At 44.5% G+C, this 20,806-nt stretch overlaps 1 protein-coding gene across 1 annotated transcript in view; it reads right to left on the bottom strand.

The window, feature by feature from the left end:
* Positions 1-2,955: 2,955 nt before the first annotated feature.
* The window catches only part of LOC143958194 (vomeronasal type-2 receptor 26-like), a 42,679-nt gene continuing 24,828 nt past the window's right edge, over positions 2,956-20,806 (bottom strand). The window contains exon 2 of the mRNA XM_077467662.1: positions 2,956-4,068. Within this exon, the coding sequence (XP_077323788.1) occupies positions 3,176-4,054 (879 nt within the window). The 5' untranslated portion in view covers positions 4,055-4,068 and the 3' untranslated portion in view covers positions 2,956-3,175. The remainder of the gene's footprint in view (positions 4,069-20,806) is intronic.

The following is a 20,806-nucleotide window of genomic DNA, read 5'->3' as shown; positions in this document are numbered from 1 at the left end:
ATCAGTACCACCTTATCGGTGCCCATTAGTGCCGCCTTATCAGTGCCCATCAGTGCAGCCATATCAGTGCCCATCATTGAAGAAGAAAATGTACTTTTTTAGAAAACATTTTAACAGAAACAAAAAAAAACTTGTTTTTTTTCCAAATTTTTGGTCTTTTTTTATTTGTTGCGCAAAAAATAAAAATTGCAGAGGTGATCAAATACCACCAAAAGAAAGCTCTATTTGTGGGAACAAAATGATCAAAAAATGTTTTGGGTGCAGTGTTGTATGACCGTGCAATTGTCATTCAAATTGCGACAGCGATGAAAGCTGAAAATTGGCCTGGGCAGGAAGGTGTCTAAGTGCCCCCCGGTATTGAAGTGGTAAAGATACAAAACATATAGTGCAAGGTAATGACTGATTATCACTTGTCACTAGGTAGACAATCAGTTCAGGAACCATAGCAATTCTTTATTTTATTTTCATACATCTAGGGCAGTTGGAGAAGTATTCATTGGGTGTTATTTACTAAAGGAAAATCCACTTTGCACTGCAAGTGCACTTGGAAGTAAAGTCGCTGTAGATCCGAGGGGGACATGCAAGGGAAATAAAAACACAGCATTTTAGCTTGCACATGATTGGATGATAAAATCAGCAGAGCTTCCCCTCATTTCAGATCTACCCCTTTAGATTTAGATCGACTGCACTTCCAAGTGCACTTGCAGTTCAAGTTTGTAAATGACCCCCTTTGCTGTATAGCGGATTTGGTGTTAGGGCTCCGAAGTGGAAATCAGGTGTGTGGGGGATGGAGGTATGTAAGTGGGAGTATATCAGGTAAGGAGGCGGGTATTCTAGGGGGTTGTCTTATCCTTATTCGAGCCACGACTCCCGAGGCCATATCAGGTTGTAGCATTTTTGTATTCGTCTGTTGTGACAAAATGTAGACAGCAAGACCAGCGTTTGCTGAATTTTAGAGGGGGTGTCTTTGGTGTATCAAGTCCTCCATTTCGGCAGTTTCTTGTAGTCATTAGAACCAGTCTGTGATAGATGGCGGTTCTGGGGAATCCCGTTTAGCTGGGACACACATCTGACACAGCATTTACCATTTGCATGGCAAGTGAGCGGAGGTATGTGTTTTTTGGGATCGAAGAGTGATGTAGTAGGAATGGCTCTGGGGGAAAAAAAATGGAGATTGGAGGTAATGACCTGGTTCGGAATTCGGTGTACTTCTTCTTTCCAGAAGGGTTGTAATTTGGGGCATGTCCACCAGATATGTAGTAATGGTCCCATCTCCTCATCACATCTCCAACATTGTGGGGAGAGTGAAGGGTAGATTTTACTTAGCCTTAGAGGGGGTTTTATACCATCTGGAATATATTCTAAATGTGTTTTCTTGCGAGTATTTCAGAATTCATCTTATGATTGATCAATGGGCACCTGGAACCTGATTTTGGCTTTAAAAGCTTTCATATCAGGATCTGGCGAGGTGTGGGGTAGGAGTGTTGTCTCTGCAGAATTGTATGGGGAAGCCGAATACTACCTTTTGGCAACAGCTTACAAAGACATTTATACAAGGAGAAAGATTTTTTTTTTTTCATTAGGTCCTATAAAGAACAAATTCTTTAAAATGAACTCAACTTATCATTTAAAATGTGATCTTTTTGAAAAGATGCTCTCATCAACTTTAACTAATATGAATTTATTTTATTACAACAGCAAAATGTATTTATTAATATAGCGGATACTTCTACATACAATATATTTAAAGTTATCCTGATACTAAAAATACATTACAAGCAGCTTATAAAACAACATGTTTAATATTTATTTTCTGGGAAGATGGTGAGTGAAATCTTCCCTCTCATGAAGAGTGATGGGCATCTCTGGTATCGGACACTTTAGGATGATTTGGATAATTTCTCCTCTGATCACTGTGGATCCTCCTCACTAAGTGACTACATTGTTCTGCAGTGAAGTAACTAGGCATGTGTAATTTGTTTAATTCCGAATTAGTTTTTTAACTAATTTTGACAAATTAATTAATTCCGAAGTTCCTTAATTTTTTTAAAAATTCTAAATTTCTCAATTTTGAATTGCCAAATTTCTGAAGCTCAGAATTTAGGAATTTCCGAGTTTCAGATTTTTCAAATTTCTGAATTTCTGATCATTTGAAATGTAGTAATTTTGGGAATTCGAAATGTCAGAATTTCAGAAATTCAGAATTTCAGGAATTCAGAAATTGGAAAATGTGAAATTTTACAAATTGGAAAATGTGAAATTTTACAAATTGGAAAATTCTGAATTTCAGAAATATGAAATTTCAGAAATTTTGAATTTCCGAATTTTCTAAAATTAGACATTTTGGAATTTTTGAATGTCTGAATTATCAAATTTTCATAAATTCTGAATTACAGAAATTTCGGAGATTGGTATATTTATAAGAACGAAAATCTGAAAATTCAAAAGAATGAAAATCTGAAAATTTAAAAACCTGAAAATCTGAAATAATCACTAACTAATCATAAATATTAAAATATAGGTATTGGACTTTCCTTTCAAATTTGGCTGTTAGTGAAAGTAACAAGTACGAATTTATCCGAAGTTATGAATTATCTGAAATAAAGAATGCCGTATCTAAACGAATGGAACATAACAATCTAATAATAATAAATAACAATAATAATAATACAACCTTTTTATTATTATTATTATTATTATTTATTCATTTGTTTCATTCCATTTGTTTAGATGTGGCATTTGTTATTTGAAAGGAAATTCCAATCATTCAGAAATTCAAAAATTCGCAAATCCAAAAATTCGCAAATTCAGAAATGTGAAAATCCAAATTTTTGGATTTCCAAATTTCCGAATTTTTGAATTTCCAAATTTCCAAATCTTCACATTTTTTCAGAATTTATAAAAAAAACAAACGAATGAAAGGAAAAGGAAAAAAAAAATCAAATCTTTGGTCAGTACATGTATCTAGAAGTAACAACTGGTGGGGGGAACCACTGCTCCCAGCATGAGACATGGTTTCCAACAAACCAAATGTGGATGATACCAGCGGATTTACCATCCATTGATGAGGTAAATATTAAGTGTTTATATTTAACATTCCTACTCAATACACTAGAAAAATACAAAAATTACCAATGATGGAGATAATGCTATAACTACTGGTGCTCCATACATATTAGCGGATAATTGTTTTTGTATTCAGATCAGGTCTTAACAGAATTATGTAACTTTTTGGGAAAAATATACAGACAAGAAGTCCAGAACTTGATGCTATTATAGCAAAAACCTCCACAGCCACCATGTATTTCCCTCTGGTGCTCAGATAGGCCGGGATCATGGCAATCCAGACACTGCAGAACACCAGCATGCTGAAGGTGATGTACTTGGCCTCATTAAAACTGTCCGGTAATGTCCTGGCTAAAAAAGCAATAATAAAACTCACAGCGGCCAGAAGTCCCATATATCCCAGGACAGAGTAGAAGCCGATAACTGAACCCTCATTACACTGAATGATGACCTTCCCCTGATAAGAGTGAGTGTCCCGATCCTGGAAGGGAGGAGAAATAGACAACCAAGAGACACAGATTATGACTTGAACCATTGAGAAGACACAAATGATAAAATTGGGCAGTTTGGCTCCCATCCATTTCCTCCAGGGACTCCCAGGTTTGGTGGCTTTAAAAGCAATACACACCATGATACTTTTGGCAAGTAGAGAAGAGACGGCAACTGAGAAGATGACACCAAAAGAGGTCACACGCAGCATGCAGGTCACATCTACTGGATGGCCGAGGAACAAGAAGACACAGAGGAAGCTCAGCATCATGGAGACCAGGAGAAGATAGCTCAGGTCCCGGTTATTAGCTTTAACAATGGGGGTGTCCCGGTAATGTATAAATATCCCCAATATTAAACCAGTCAGAAGACAACAGAGGATGGACACAGCTGAAAATACTGCAACAATGGGATCATCGGTGTAGGAGAGAAATTCCATCAATTTTGGAAAACACTGATCCTTCTTCTCATTTGGCCATTCATCATCAGGACATTTCATGCAGTTTTCACTCTCTGCAGGAAGAACAATACAAACACAATGAAAACCGGGGTCAGAGCTTCTGAGAAAAGGAATTGTCTTGTGTTGTCTCACAGCTATCAATGGGAATTCCATCAGTGCATTGTGGGGAAGGAAAAGAGAATATAATAAATATAATATACTGTAAATATAATACACATATAAATATAATAAAAATATAAATTATAATCAGATGGGCTCTATGATTGGTCCTTCTGATTGGCCTGTTAATTAACCATACCTCTGCCTGCCACCAAAACTGACCACGCCTCTGCCTGATGCACCTGACCCTGGCCTGTTTATGGATCATGTTCCTGCCTGCTGCCTGAACCAATACTTTACTGTGTTGACCATGTCTCTGCCTGCTACCTGTATTGACCGTACCTTTTTTTATGGATCATGTTCCTACCTGTTGCCTGGATGCCAGTCTGATGCCTGCAATAACCCTGCATTGTTTATGGACCATTTTCCTGCCTGCTTCCTGCATCTCAGCCTGCTGCCTGTACTGACTGTGGCCTGTTTATAGACATATTCAAAAGGCTCATTATACTCATAGAGTATACGTTGGGGTATTTGTTTTTCGAAATAGGGTCATTTTGTGGGTGTTTCCATTGTCCTGGTGCTCCAGGGTCTTCAAAACTGATTGTTAGTCAGGAAATGAAATGTGTAATTTATGCCCCTAGAACGGGCTTGTGATGCAAATGTCCTTTTTCCATATTTGCTGTCAGTTTTTTTTAATAAAATCCTATTTGGAGACTTTTTACACTATGAGGATCTTTGGCCCTCGTTTTTTCCTGTTCACATTTTAAAGGAGTTTTTACCACCGGAACTGGTCATGATCACGAGGAGAGAGCATGAGGATGGGCCTGCTGTTTTTTCTCCCCTTTCCCGGTCACGGAGACCATTAAGCTAATTTGACTCCTCCTGCTGTATAGCAGAGAGGGTCAACAACGTCCAGTGAGTAGGAATTTTACCTATATCCCGTGGATCTTTTATTGTGGTCTACGCTGATACCAGCTGGCGGGGCCATATGGTTCGGAGAAACTCATATACCTGGACAAAAATTCCCTACTGAATTATATCCCCTGATTGTGGACATTGTCTGCATTTGCTTGGACTGTTTTTTATAACACATGAAATGCACAGGATTTAATCATTTTCACTTTGTCACTTTATTGTATAGAATATATTTATCTCTAATATTTGTTTGGTTTACAATTAGCAAGAGCTGTTTGTTCACAAGGAGCTCACTCAAGTAGCTATAGCATCATCCCTTTAAGTTGAGGCTGCTGAGAAGTCCTGAGATATTGTAGGGTTAAACACGAAAGGTGAGGAGTGAGGAGGAGAATACTTTTGTCCCTTGTGTGTGGCTTGTAGTGATGGATGAACTTCCGACGGGACATTTCGCAAACCACGAACGTGGCCAAAAGGTGGACCCCATTGACTTTAATGGCAGGCGAACCTTAAAAACCCCCAGGTCATATTTTCAGACACAAAATACTTACTAGCTGTGCACACATAGTCCCACAACATGGACACTGACATAACAAAAGCATTAAGTGAATCTGGGGTCGACAACGACAAGCATTCTTTTTTTTATCTGTGAAATTTTGACAATTCAGGAGCGCATGAAGGCCATGGAGGAGAGGCAAGGTCAGGGCAGGCTATGAATGGGGTGCAGGAGATGATCAGTGCCACAGTCGGGGCAGCACAGTCCTGTGCCAGTGTCCCAGTGTGCCAACCTGTGCTTGAGCCCCTCCCTCACCCCTTACCCCCACCTATGCAGGGCTCCACTGCGGTGGTGCGGAGGTGCCAGTCCTCAGCCATGGTGCTGGCACTGCCTGCTGATTGGCTTCTCCACTGCTATCTCCCTCACTGTCTGAAACCAGCACCACGATAGAGACTGAGCACTGACACCAGCACTGTGATAGAGACTGAGCCCTGACACAAGCACCGAGATAGAGAGCACTGACACCAGCACCGAGATAGAGAGCACTGGCACCAGCGCCGTGATAGAGAGCACTGAGACCACACCAGCATTGAGATAGAGAGCACTGACACCACACCAGCACCGAGATAGAGAGAGAGCATGACATCACACCAGCACCGAGATAGAGAGAGAGCACTGACACCAGCACCGAGATAGAGAGAGAGCACTGACACCAGCACCGTGATAGAGAGCACTGACAACAGCACAATGATAGAGAGCACTGACACCAGCACACCGTGATAGAGAGCACTGGCACTAGCATCGAGATAGAGAGCCCTGACACCAGCACCATGATAGAGAGCACTGACACCAGCACCATGATAGAGAGCACTGACACCAGCACCAAGATAGAGAGAACTGACACCAGCACTGAGATAGAGAGCACTGACACCAGCACTGAGATAGAGAGCACTGACACCAGCACTGAGATAGAGAGCACTGACACCAGCACTGAGATAGAGAGCACTGACACCAGCACTGAGATAGAGAGCACTGACACTGGCATCGTGATAGAGAGCACTGACACCAGCACCGAGATAGAGAGAGAGCACTGACACCAGCACCATGATAGAGAGCACTGACACCACACCAGCACCGTGATAGAGAGAGCACTGACACCACACCAGCACTGAGATAGAGAGCACTGACACCAGCACTGATACCAGCAACTCGCTGCGGGACCCAAAAATATGACACCACTCAACCTCTTCAAACAGGAGGGTACGGGCATATAGTACGGTGTGCTTTTTTTGTACAAGGAAGTGAGCCAAAGGTAGAAAAAAGGTCTGTGTGCTCGATTAAATAAATAATTTATAGAGTTATGCATATACATGGTCTACTGGTCACATGTGTTAAATTCCTCCAAAATCCATGCCTCATTCATTTTTATAAATGTGAGATATTCAACACTGTCATGAGCTAGGCGAGTGCGCTTATTGGTCACAATCCCCCCTGCTGCACTGAATGTCCTTTCAGACAGGGCACTGGATGAGGGGCAAGCCAACAGTTCCATTGTAAATTGGGCAAGCTCCTGCCAGAGGTCAAGCCTGCCCACCCAGTAGTCCAGGAGTTCATCACTTCTCAGAGCATCCATATCGGCTTTAACCCGATGTAGTCGGACACCTGTCGGTCTAGGCGTTCCCTGATTCTGGATCCGGATGAGACCTGATGATGGGTCGGCTGAAAGAATGATCTTATATCAGAAGTCACCAACACATCTTCAAACTGCCCTCTTCTTGCAGGCGCTGTTGGATTGGTACCCGCAACTCTTTCTCTGGGAGTGGGAATTCCTCCTCTGCCAGCGCACGCAAAAGCAGAATGCAGCATTTCTCGAAGAAAGGCCTGGAAGTGCTCCATTCTGACAGCCCTCTGTGACGGTGGTAACATTTCCGCCATTTTGTCTTTGTACCAGGGGTCTAAGTACGTTGCCACCCAGTACTGGTCCTTGACCCTTATGCTTTTTATACGGGGGTCCCTGTTAAAACACCGGAGCACTTCCGGTTCCGGCGCCGCATGGAGTAGCTGTCCCTCCGCACATCTCCCGCAGACCGGCCCTAACAGCGGCTTAAAAAAACAGCATTTCTGCCCGAAAGCACTGGCAGCCCTTCCCCACGACACCGGCAGCACCATGGACCGGTTCGTGGAAAAAAACGGGCTGCGATCGTACACGGCCGCTACTGCGCGGTCGGCTCATCCGCAAATTGAGGCCCCGGCTTCGGCCTACACAGCTCCGGCCTGCGCGGCCCCTGCAGCGGAGACAGCACCAGAGATGGAGGTAGGGGACAGCTCATCCTCTCATACAGCTCACCAGGACACATCCCAGCAGCAGTCCTCTGCCCCACAACAGATATCTGGTCCCTCTCCAACATTATTTATGCAGCAGGCCATGATGCCTCCGCTAGCGCAGGACCACCACACAGAACTCCTGGCCCAGGCACTTGCTGCTCTCCTCTCCCCAATTATTGCTGCATCAATGGAGAAAGCGGTCAGCTCAGGCATGCAAAAGATCCAAGCCCAATTAGGGGAGCATACCTCCAGACTGAATGAGGCTGAACACCGCATCTCCAACCTTGAAGAAGAACTCTACTAGACACAATCTCTAGAACAAGCCCAAGACAGAATGAACAAATATGTGCTGGAAAAGCTTGATGACCTCGAAAACAGGTCCAGGAGGAGCAACTTGCGATTCGTAGGAGTCCCTGAATCGCTCCACCAGTCGGCCCTATCAGAGCTATGTGCCGTCGCATTCCTGAAGCACTAGGCCTCACGGGCCCTTGTACAGTGGAACATGCCCACTGCGTGGGAGCTTTCAACTCAGAGCGCAAATCGCCACGCCCGATAATCGCTAAATACCTGAATTACTCGGACAAAGCCTCCATACTACAGGAATACCGACAATCCAGATCCCTTCAGATTGGGGTGAAAATCCTGGTGTTTGCTGACTATTCGGTGGACGTCTCCAAAAAACGAAAGGCCTTTCAATTGCCTAGACCGATGGCATACTCTATCCCTCCTGTAGGGCGGTCGTAAATGTTTCGGTCACAGGGCCTGGTACTGGGAGCTGGTCTTCACGGTGATTTCCATGCGTAAAAAAACTACGTTCGTTGATGTTTTTCTATGGTTTCTATACTTTACCCCCCTCCTTCCCACACCTCACCATCCCCTCCTCCCCACGTCGTCTACTTTTGATGCACCAGCATGCGCTGTCCCATCACAGCTGGCTCCCCTGGCCCTCTATAGATTAGCATGTCTAAATATGCCTCATTCATGTTCCCGCGATCAATCGTCACCTGTAAAACCAGCACACATCCCTATCACGATCCCACAAATATGAAAATCATCTCCTGGAACGTGAAAGGGCTCCGTTCCCCAAACAAAAGAATGAAAGTGCTTCGCCACCTCAAAAGGCTTAAAGCTGACATTGCCCTTCTGCAGGAAACCCATCTTTCTTCATCCGACTTTCATCAGATGAGGAAACTTTGGGTGGGCACGGTGGTAGGCTCCGCCTCTATTGGCCGTAAAGCAGGAGTACTTATCCTTATACACAAAAATCTTCCCTGTAAAGTCCTCTCTACTGACACAGATCCCCAGGGCCGACTACTTTCCATTCACGTACACCTAGGGACAAAAGAGCTCATGATCTCCAATGTTTATGCCCCCAACAGCCCCCCAAAACAATGCTTCAGCACATTGACCGGTTGGTTACTCCGCCACACTCACCTTCCACATGTAATTGGCGGTGACTTCAACTCCACAATTTACCCGTTTGATGATAGGTCTATGCCCGTACGCCCAAAACCATCTCCAGCCCTCACCTCCCCGACACTTCTAGCGTCCACGATGGAATCTCTCCACCTACGCGACACTTCGCCACCCGACCGATCGAGAATTTTCCTTTTTTTCCCACCCGCATAATGTGTTCACTAGAATTGACTATATATTCTGCTCTGACAACCTAATTCCACTGATTCCGGAAGCGGACATACATGACATAGCAATATCTGACCATGCACCCATCTCAGCGACCCTGGAAACGCCTGACCTTCACCCTAATCCCAAAATATGACGCTTCCCATCTTACCTCCAGAATAACGCAGATTTCCGCGCTTATATTGAAAAAGAGTGGATAGACTACACACTGACTAATGCGGCTCATGCCGATAACCCAAATCTGTTTTGGGATGCCGGAAAAGCGTTCCTTAGAGGTCGCATTATCTCCTATGCCTCCTCCTACAAAAAGAATGCACATCACAATTATAAAACATCCAGTTCTAGACTCCACCATGCACAACGTGCCCTATACGCCCATGACTCTCCTGAAAACCGGACCGCTTGGCAAGTAGCCAAACAATCCTTTGACACCTGGGTTGACACCCTGGAATTGATCAAGAAAACGTACATGGACGCCACCCTTCAGAAATTCGGCAATAAGGCGGGCAAGGTTCTTGCCAGACTTTGTAAGGGACACTACCGTCCAACTGTTATTTCCTCCATACGTGAACCAGACGGCAACATCACGTCCACACAAAAAGGCATTAATGCCGCTATGTTGCACTTTTACTCTTTGCGGCAGACCCTATAGATAAAACCACGGCACTCGACTTCCTCGAGAAAGTCAAGCTGACCCAAATTCCTCCCTCCCAACTAGAGGCCCTAAACGCACCCATCTCTCTCACTGAAATATCATCCACGATACGTAAGCTAGCCTCCTCCAAAGCCCCCGGCTCAGATGGCCTGACAGGCGAATTTTACAAAACAATAGGTACGCTCCTAGAACCTACACTCAAAGACGTTTACCAATACATGTGGCCGGGCGGCCCCTATCTGCCCTCGGGCAATCAAGCTATTGTCAAACTATTGGAAAAAAAGGGAAAGACCCACAAGAACCCTGCTCCTATAGGCCCATTTCGCTTTTGAACCTTGATGTTAAGATTCTTTCAATAATCATTGCTACAAGACTAGCCCCCATCATTCCTTTTCTGATACACCCTGCCCAATCGGGTTTTGTCCAGGGCAGGACAGCGACAGTTAATATCAGAAAGGTGATGATGGCTCTAGAACACGTGAGATGCAACCCAACCAGTGACCATGCCATTATTACTCTTGACGCCAAAAAGGCAATGTTAGTTTCGAATGGCTTTCCGTGGTATTGAACAAAATGGGTTTCTCTGGCCCTTTTCGTCCACCTAGTTAGCTCTATATATACCGCCCCGACAGCCAGATTGGTAGTCGCAGGCCTCCTCCCAGACGAGTTTTGCCTCCAGTAGGGCACAAGTCAAGGCTACCCCTTATCCCCGCTCCTTTTCAATATAGCTCTGGAACCTCTATCCAGATACCTGTCTAGTTCGGCCCCTCTAAATGGCATCAAAATAGGAGAGCACGAATTGAAGACATCACTCTTTGCGCATGTTGTCCTCATTTTCACAGCTAACCCCTCTGAAGACATGCCCATGATCAAATCCATCTTTGACCAATTCAAAAAATGCTCGGGTCTACGCATTAACTATTCTAAGACCTAAATTCTCCCCATAGGATCCCTTTCCCCACCAGCGTGGATGCATGAATCCATATTTACTGTCGCAAAATCTCACATTACCTACCTAGGCGTAAAAATAGGGAAACTTCCTTCATCTCTTTACCACCTTAACTAACCCCCCTATTTACCAAAATCACTCAAGAACTAGACAACTGGATGGATCTGCCTCTTTCGCTCCTGGGAAGGTGCCATCTGGTGAAAATGGTCAGTTTTGCACGCTTGCTGTACCCTCTCCAGACGATTCCCTTGCTCCTACGGCATGGGGATATCAAACTCCTTAAGGCTCGGTTCACACAGGGGGCGACACGAGGCGACACGACTTGCCGTGCCGCGACCTGACAAGTCGCCCCCATTCTGTACTACGGAACCGTTCTAAGAGGAGCGACTCGAGTCGCTCCGACTTAGAAAAAAGGTTCCTGTACTACTTTTGGGCGACCTCGGGCGACTTGCATTGACTTCTATACAGAAGTCATTTGCAAGTCGCCGCTGAGGTCGCGGCAGGTCGCGGCGCGGCAAGTCGTGTCGCCTCGCATTGCCCCCTGTGTGAACCGAGCCTAACTCTGCTTTATCTAAATTTATTTGACAAAACAAAAGACAGCGCATAGCATTCTCTAAGCTCCATCTTCCCAGGACCAAAGGGGGTATCAGTCTTCCTAATATTAGAACCTCTAACCTAGCTTGTCTTTTGAGGGTGGGCATGGACTGGATAACCCAAAAATCTCGCTACTCTAACTACCATCTGGAAGCTGCAATAACCCACCCGTACTCAATAGTAGCACTCCTCCATTGTAAGTGGAAATCCCTGCCACCCTTGCTTCAACACAACCTGCTACGGGACACTGCTATTGCTTGGAGGGAGCGGCTGTGCAGTTAGTCTGTTTGCCAGCCTAGATGCTATGATTTTAATTACATTTTTGAAATAAAGTTGAATAATTTGGAGTGCGGCTATCCAGCTACATCTTTTCTACTTCAGTTCCTGTTGCAAACAGAGCCAGCACCCTGTGGGATTGTGGAGACAGCTGTTTTGGGAGAAGTCATTACCTTAGAGCGGTAATTCTTTGTATTGCTTGGAGGGAGGCTAGGAAAAGTCTCAAGCTTTCTCCATTTATCTCCAGATTCCTACCAATACAGGGTCACCCAAACTTTACTCCGGGCCTGGACCACCAACCCTATGAGTCATGGCAGCAAAGAGGTCTCTCTACTTTCTTTTCCCTCTGTGATCTGGAATTTGGACTTGTACTGGCCTTCCATTCACTGGCCGCCAAGTTTTCCCTTCCAAACTCATCTGCTTTCCACTATGGTCAATGTGTCAGCTTCTTACAAAAGACCTGCAGAGATGAAGCCATGAGATTTAAATCTTCATATTAAGAGGCACACCTTCAAAAAGACTCTTACAAGATCTCTGACATTTACACGCCTCTACTCTTGAAAACCACTCCTCCTCTGAAATCCTCGTCAGTAGCCAACTGGGCAAAAGACTTTCCAGATGTTGACCTGGTGGAAAAAAATCTTCAAGGCCTAAATACGGTGTACAAGCTGGTTCCCAATGAAACATGGAGGGAAACTCAGTTGAAAATTGCCCATCGGGCTCACATCCCGTTCCTCTCCACACCCCAGTCACACTCAACTCCAAGGTGCCCCTTGTGCCAACTACCCAAGCCTTCTCTCACACACCGCTATTGGACCTGCTCTTTCATATCCACCTTCTGGGACCCAATTTTGGCCTACATCTTCGAGAATACACTGCTGAAGCTCCCCAAAGATCCTCTTCTACTTATCTTCGGGCACTGGGACCCCATACTACTCCCCTGGTTAATCACTCCCACACCTCAGGGCAAGGATTGGGCTCTGATATGCCTCCTGCTCGCCAGGAGAGCCATTCTATCCAACTGGATCTCCACCTCAAAGCCATCTGTATCCCAAGTCAGTAGAGACCTCCTGCAGCTCAAATTCTGAGATAAACTCAACACAAATCTGTCCCATGATAAAGCCAATCAATGCTTCTGCAATAGATGGGAACTTTTTCTGGCCTCAAAATTCACCCCTCGGGAACGAACGAGCACAACTCGAAGAACATTCCTTCCTCCACCATGGACCCTCTTCTACATTTTCTACAACTTGATCGCTACAGTCCGTAGGACAGCGGACTCCGGACTCCTATTTGAATTTGTCTCCCCCAGATTGATCTAACTTCTATCGGATACCCCCCCTTGTCTCTAGTAACATCGGTCCTCAGGACGCATCTCCCCCCCCCCCGCCCCCAGCACCCTCTCCCTCCCATCCTCCCCTTTCTATCTAAATGTATGCTTCATCTCAATTTCGGATTCTCGAAGGTTAGCATAGGGGCCTGCTAATTCAGATCCATCCAAATGAATTCTCTCCTTCTCCTTTTTCTCTGAAGGGGTGTACTATGTTTATCAATCCCTGTGCCCTACATTGTTTTATATACCACTCTGTGTTTTAACATTGCATTTGTTTAATTTTCTGTAATCTACGTCTTACAAACAAAAAATACTGTTATTGTTGTAAATTTTACTCTGTCAGCAATATTTTTTTTCAATAAAATCTTATTTAAAAAAAAAACACTGGAGCATGAAGGCCCCCATTTGCACTAAACTGGAAGCGGTGTGGTGGCATGGCTCTTGCTCATCATCCAGGATAATGTCGTCCTCCTTGTTCTCCTCTCCCCATCGACGGACAACAACAGGGATCCCAGAAAGGTTTAAAGCACGCTCTTATTGCTCCTCCTCATCCGCCCCGGCACCATCCTCCTCTGACTCCTCTTCAGACTCCTGTTGTTGACTTGTCTCAGAAAGAGTAGCCCCCCCCCTGGGAATTCATCCAGCATTGCGACTTCCTCATCTTCCTGCTCCTCCATGGCTTGATCAATGACACAATGCAATGCACGCTCCATAAAGAAGGCATAAGGTACCATGTCACTGATGGTGCCATGGCTGCAACTGACAAGTTTGGTGATCTCATCAAATGGCCGCAGAAGTCTGCATGTGTTGCGCATGAGCAGCCACTGGCACGGTGAAAAAACCAAGCTCCCCAGAACCTGTTCTGCTGCAGAGTTCGTACAGGTAGTCGTTAACTGCACGTTTCTGCTGGAGCAGCCTATCAAGCATATAGAAGGTTGAGTTCCATCGTGTCTGGCAATCGCAAGTAAGACGTCTGACCGGCAGATTGTGTCATGGCTGAATGTCAGCAGGGCGAGCCATAGCCGTGTAAGATCTGTGAAATGGGCCGAGATTTTCCTTGTATGCCGCAAGATGTCCTGGACCCCAGGGTATTTGACAACGAATCACTGCACGACCAAGTTTAAGATGTGTGCCATGCATGGCACGTGTGTAATTTTGCCCTGTTTCAATGCACTAAGCAGATTGGCACCATTGTCACACACACCACTTTACCAACTGTCAAATTGAGCAGTGTTAGCCACTGATCTGCCTGTGAACGCAAAGCTGAAAGGAGTGCAGGGCCAGTGTGGCTCTTGACTTCCAGGCACAACAGACACAGCACAGCATGGCAATGTCTCACCTGGCAGGTTGAATAGGTTCTGGGGATCTTGGGCGGCGCAGTGGAAGAGACGCTAGAATCCTGCCTTTTTCCAAAAAAACGTGAGGACGGCATGATGGAAGGTGGAGTGGAGGACAATTGTGAGGAGAGAGGAGAAGTAGAAGATGAGGCTGGAGTTTGGCTTTGTGGGTTCCGTTGCTCCCACTGGGCTCAGTGATGGCAGCTCATGTGCCTTCTTAAGGCTGTGGTCCCTAGGTGAGTGTTGGGCTTACCGTGACTTATGCGTTGACTGTAAAGGTTACAGATGGCAACATTATTGTCAGCAGCGGACACGTTAAAAAAAGCCCACACTGCAGAGCCATGTGCCGGCGTCCTGGGAGCGCCAGATGTGACCGTACATGGTTGATGCCTCGCTCCTGATACATTAGCAGTCTGGTTTGTCCCTCCTGTACAATCTAAGTTCCGCCTGCTTCTCCTCCCTATCTGCTGATTCATATCTCCCTCTGAACTCCCCTCCTCTTCCTCTCTTGTGGGCACCCATGTGACATCACTAGACACGTCATCATCGACGTCACCTTCCTCACCGCTATAATTAGAGATCTCGGAGTAGGCAGCAACACCAGGGACCAACCTCCTCCTTGGGCTGATCTGGGCACTGTCTTCATACTGCTGAGTGGCGGTTGTTGCTACCTCCTCTTCCTGATCCAATGCCAAGAGCGGCTGCGCATCGGCAATGTCTTGTGATGGATCGGAAAATAAATCCTGTGACTCAAGAGGAGGGTATATGGTGTTGGTGGTGGTGTTGGTGGTAGTGTCTTTGGGGGTGCACACAGCAGAGAGTGAAGAAGAGGGTGCCGATCGAGAGGATGAGGAAGGTGCAGAAGAGTAAGGCTGAGTGAGACACTCAACCAAGTCTGGTGCATCCTTTGACGTCATCGAATGCACCTTCTGCTATTTGCCACTTTGGCTCAAGTCTGTTGCTCCTGCCCTACCCCTACCACCCCTGCGGAAAGGGCCTGCCTCTTCCTCTGTCTGTCATTTTTTAAATGACCCTGTGACAAAAGTATCTAGAGAAGTGCAGTATGTATGTGGAAGAAGGTATATAACACCCTGCTTAAATCTGTCATTTTGGGGGGCCACTGGTCTATCATACCAGTTATAATACTTTTTTCTAATTGCGTTTGTCACTCTTTGTAGCATCGCTGCAGAACCGCTCAGCAGTCACAATGCTACACAGTGGAAATGCACTATACTATGCTTTCTATATGTGCAAGTATTTTATACGTGTATTACACCCCTATATACTGCACACCAAATAGTACACATATATCAGTCCTTAAAAGGACCTTTGTGGACCTAATAGTAGCTAGCTAGTAGCTAGTGAATTGTAGACTGTCCCTGCTCCAAAAACTAAACTGTCCCTCCCTACACTGAGAATCGAAAGCTGCAGAATTGGTCAGCAGCATGCTTCCTATATTTGAAAGAAAGTATATTATACGTGTACAACCCTATATACTGTACACCTATAAAAGGACCTTTGTGGACCTAGTAGCTAGTGATTTGCAGACTGTCCCTGCTCCAAACACCAAACTGACCCTCCCTACACTGATAAAAGACAGCTGCAGAATCGGTCAGCAGCACTCAGCAACACAGCAGTGCACCATAATATATTTTCTATATTTGAAAGAAAGTATATTATATGTGTATTACAACCCTATACACCTATACCAGTCCTTAAAAGGACTTTTGTGGACCTAATAGTAATAGCTAGTGATTAAACTGACTGTCCCTGCTCCACACAGCGTCCTTTCCCTACACTTACAAAAGACAGACTGTAAAATGGCCGCCAGATTAGGTCTATTTATAAGGTAGGGGGTATGTCCATGTGCTGAAATGTCTCACTTGGCTGTCCTGTACCCCATGATGGATGTGCCATGGGTCAAAGTTCTTCACAATGTAAACAAATATGACCATCGCAAACATCGCCAGAAGTCCGCCGGTTTGGTGAATCGCGAACAAGCAAAATTTGCTGCAAACTGACCGCCGGATGAACCGCAAGGCCATCTCTACAGGAGGGCCTGGCTCGTAGAGCTTACATTCTAAAGGGAGGGGGTGGTGGTACAAAAGGTAATAGCTGCAGAGAATGATTTGATGGGAGTGGCTCGGGGACAGTTAGGTGGGTGTGGGATAGGCTTCCCTGAATAAATGAGTTTTCAGGGAGCTCCTAAAGGTGGACAGGGTAGGGGCTGATCGGACAGACTGGGGCAGGGAGTTCCAGAGGATGGGAGAGGCTCTGGAGAAGTCTTGAAGGCGAGCATGAGAGGAGGTAACAAGGGAGCTAGAAAGCAGGAGGTCTCATTCTGTGCCTTGAACCCTTAGCTGCAGTCATCCGGGAGAGCCCAGATCTAAGCGGGGTCTCTTTGCGACGGAGGGAATATAAGCTGTCTTTATTCGCAAACGACATACTTCTCACTCTAACGAAACCACACATTTCACTCCCTAACCTACATGCCATATTAGATATGTTCGGCAAACTCTCGGGTTATAAAGTTAATACAGCTAAGACTGAAGCCCTCCCCATTCATATCCCCTCTACACTTCTTGCTTCGTTACAAAACAACTTCCCTTATTATTGGTGCTCTGGGTCACTCAAATATCTAGGCATACACTTAACGGCGTCCTACCGCACATTGCACCAAGCTAACTTCCTCTCCTTAATCTCAGAAACATACGGTCTACTTCGTAAATGGATGGACTGTCCTTTGTCTCTCCTAGGTAGGATAAACGTTCTCAAAATGGCTATACTCCCAACGTTTCTGTATCTTTTTGAAACCTTGCCCATTGCTCTCCCTATGTCTCAGCTTCGAAATATTCAACGGGCCTTCACTAAATTTATATGGGGAAACAGATCACATAGAATTGCCCACACAGTTGTCTTTGCCCCACGCTCCCATGGAGGCCTAGGAGCTCCCGATATTGTAAAGTATTATTACGCTGTCCACTTATCAGTGACTGTCTCCTGGTCATCATACTTTGCAACAAGTAGATGGGCAGAGTTGGAGATGAGCGTTATCAGCCCCGTTCATCCTTGTTCTATGCTATGGTCTGATTTATCTTCTTCTATGACACAACTTAAACACGTAAGCCTAGAACCAATGCTATTTACTTTATCCATTAGGAAAAAATGCCACTCCTATATCTCTCCCTCAATGGTGGGGGATCTGGACTTCCATTTCCAAAGCCTCGAGATGCGTGGAGCAGAGAGAGACAGCCTACAAGGTGTTGATGTTCTGGTACAAAACTCCTCAAGTTTTACATAAATATGATCCCACACTATCCCGACTATGCTGGAAATGCCTACAAGATGTGGGCACGCATTACCATATCTTTTGGGATTGCCCACTGATCACACCTTTCTGGTCTATTATTCAATCCCTGTTCCAATCAGTATTGGAGAGAGATAATCCTGCTGAATCCAACACACTACTTGCTGGGCCTTCCGGTCCCAGGTATCCCTAAATATGCTAAAAAACTGATGGCCTTTATACTTCTAGCTGCCAAAAGCGTAATACCTGCCCATTGGCTATCTCCTATACCTCCAACACAAGCTCAGGTAGTCTCAACCATTGCACAGATGCGTAGGATGGAACATATGACGGCAGTAGTTCAAGATTCTCTGCCTTAATTTTCTAAAATATGAGATCCCTGGGATAACTCCCTATTCAATCCAGAATCCACTGTTGGCCCCACTGCCAATCCCCCCTAGGGCGACCTACTGGGGTATCACATCAGTGCCTTCCCCTCTTACCCACATAACAGGTTTTTCCTTTTTCATTAGGCAATCATTGTGTACAGTTACATGGTGTACCCTCCTTCTTTTCCCGTATGGTACTTGTATATGTTTTTCTTTTACTTTTTTGTAACTTGATAGATGACTTCAACGCTATGTTTTGTCAATATCAATGACTACTGTAACGTATTCGTAGTTCTTTTGTTTTGCACAACATTTTTTCAATAAACATACATTTAAAATAGAAAGCAGGAGGTCCTGGGAGGAGCGGAGGGGACGATTTGGGCAATATCTACAGATAAGGTTACAGAATTGGTCCCAGAACAGAGCCTTGGGGTTCCCCACTTACAGCTCCAGATCATTCAGAAGGTACGTTGTTTATCACCACTCTCCGGAAGTGTTCCTGTTACCAGTTTTCTATCCATGTGGATACATTACTGTGGATGCCAAAAGACCTCAATTTGTAAATTAAGCATTTATGGGGTACAGTGTCAAATGCTCTGGTGAAATCCAGATGCACCACATCCATAAGCCTTCCTCTATCCAAATTATAGCTCACCTCCTTCTAAAATGTTAATAGGATGGTCTGGCAAGAATGATCTTTCATTCAATCCATGCTGGTTACTACTGATAGCATTATTTTTGTCAGCAAATTCCTTATCACCCCTTCAATAGTACATACTATTGATGTTAGACTGACCAGCCTGTAGCTTCCATGTATATTTCCTTATTTTGGGATATTGGTACTACATTAACTGTTCAGCAATCAGCCGGTTCTATTCCAATCATAATATGCTGTACTTAAAAATTAGGAATAATGGTCTGGCTATAACATGGTTAAGTTCTTTGAGCACTCTTGGGTGTAAGCCATCCGGTCCTGGTGATTTATTTAAATTACGTTTTTAGAGTCTTTTTTTGGCTCCTGTTAGCCACAAGGGTATATACTTTGTAAAAACTAAGGAGAAAAATGTTTTTAAAGTATAACTAAAGCCAAAACCTCTTATTTGTTTAGTACAGAGTGGAGATGGGTTAGAACACCTCTCTATTTGTCCTCTTAACCACCTCCCACCTGTCCACTGCACATAAATGGTCGAGTGGTCCTTTCCTTGTTCTGAGTGGATGTTTAGGAACATCCTCAGAACATATGCTTGATCATTATGATCACAGGATCCAGCCGAGCAGGGAACAGGATATGGGTGCTGTGATTGGCCCTCCCGATCATGTGATCATGGTGTCCAATCACAGCCATCACAATGTAAACAGAGACGTGTGTCTCTGTAACAGTTCTCCCCGCCAAGCTTAGTGAGAGTTCAGTGCAGGGGGAGGGGGGATCTGCAGCTCTATGAGAGCTCTCTGTGTGAAGATGATTTTATACAGAGAGCTGTCACAGATCCCCCCAAAAACTGTACACCAAGCACCAAGAACCTAACAGATTCCTCCATTTACATTGTTAAGGTAATTGTAAATTTTGTATAAAATTGAAATACCAATAATCTGTATTCTATTTTGTATGGTTTTCCTATGCATTGCACACTGCACTCATCGTGCACATGGCACTAATTATATTTTCATTACATGTTTACGTTCTTTTGAGTCCTGATTAGAATTAGCCTGTCTATGTTATGACCCTTGTTACCATATAAGTGAAATTGTAATATTAATGTGATACCTATGTAATCATGTGTATAAAAACCTTCACTTGCATCAAAATAAACAGAACAGTTATTTGCAAAGATGCAGAGTATCTTTTGTGTCTGTTCCATACTGCAGTAGTTATTATTAATTTGAAACCACTAATCAATATGAGGATAGGAGTTGCCTATCTATAAAATATCCAGAACAACATCAATCAATGTAGATGAAGAAATCTGTGCCAGAAAAAGTGTGTAGTATGCCCGTCATTAGAATATCTGACCCTGAATCTACTCACTTCTAATGATGGGCATATATGCAATGTTCTTTTTTTTCATTCAGCCCATGGTCTGGATGAAAAAAAATAAATAAATAGCAGATTTCTCTATTCACATTGATTGAGGTGGCTGAAGAAATCTCTGCTAAGAAAAGTGAAAAAAAATATGCCAAAGCATAGGGGTGATCTACCCACTGACCTCCCCAGGCCCCATTCAGCATATATATTCTTTTTTTAACTGTGGTGGAGAAATATCCTCCTACAGTGCTGCAATCACTGATGTATGTATTCTGAAAGCACATCCTGCTGCTGTCAGAATAAACAAATCAGTGCTGCAGCTGAATAACAGTTCCTGCAAAGCAAACAATGGTTAAGAATAAAACACAGTAACAACTGAACAGTAAGTTTTATTTATTTATATATTTATTTACTTTTACGTTTTTTATGTTTTTTTTTTTTTTTTTTACTTTTTTTTAACTTTCCTGTAACTG

The sequence above is a fragment of the Lithobates pipiens genome, unplaced genomic scaffold, assembly GCF_037356315.1.
Source record: "Lithobates pipiens isolate NorthernLeopardFrog02 unplaced genomic scaffold, aLitPip1_a1.2 Scaffold_6, whole genome shotgun sequence".
Taxonomy (NCBI): Eukaryota; Metazoa; Chordata; class Amphibia; order Anura; family Ranidae; genus Lithobates; species Lithobates pipiens.
This window is presented reverse-complemented; position numbering and strand designations above follow the sequence as displayed.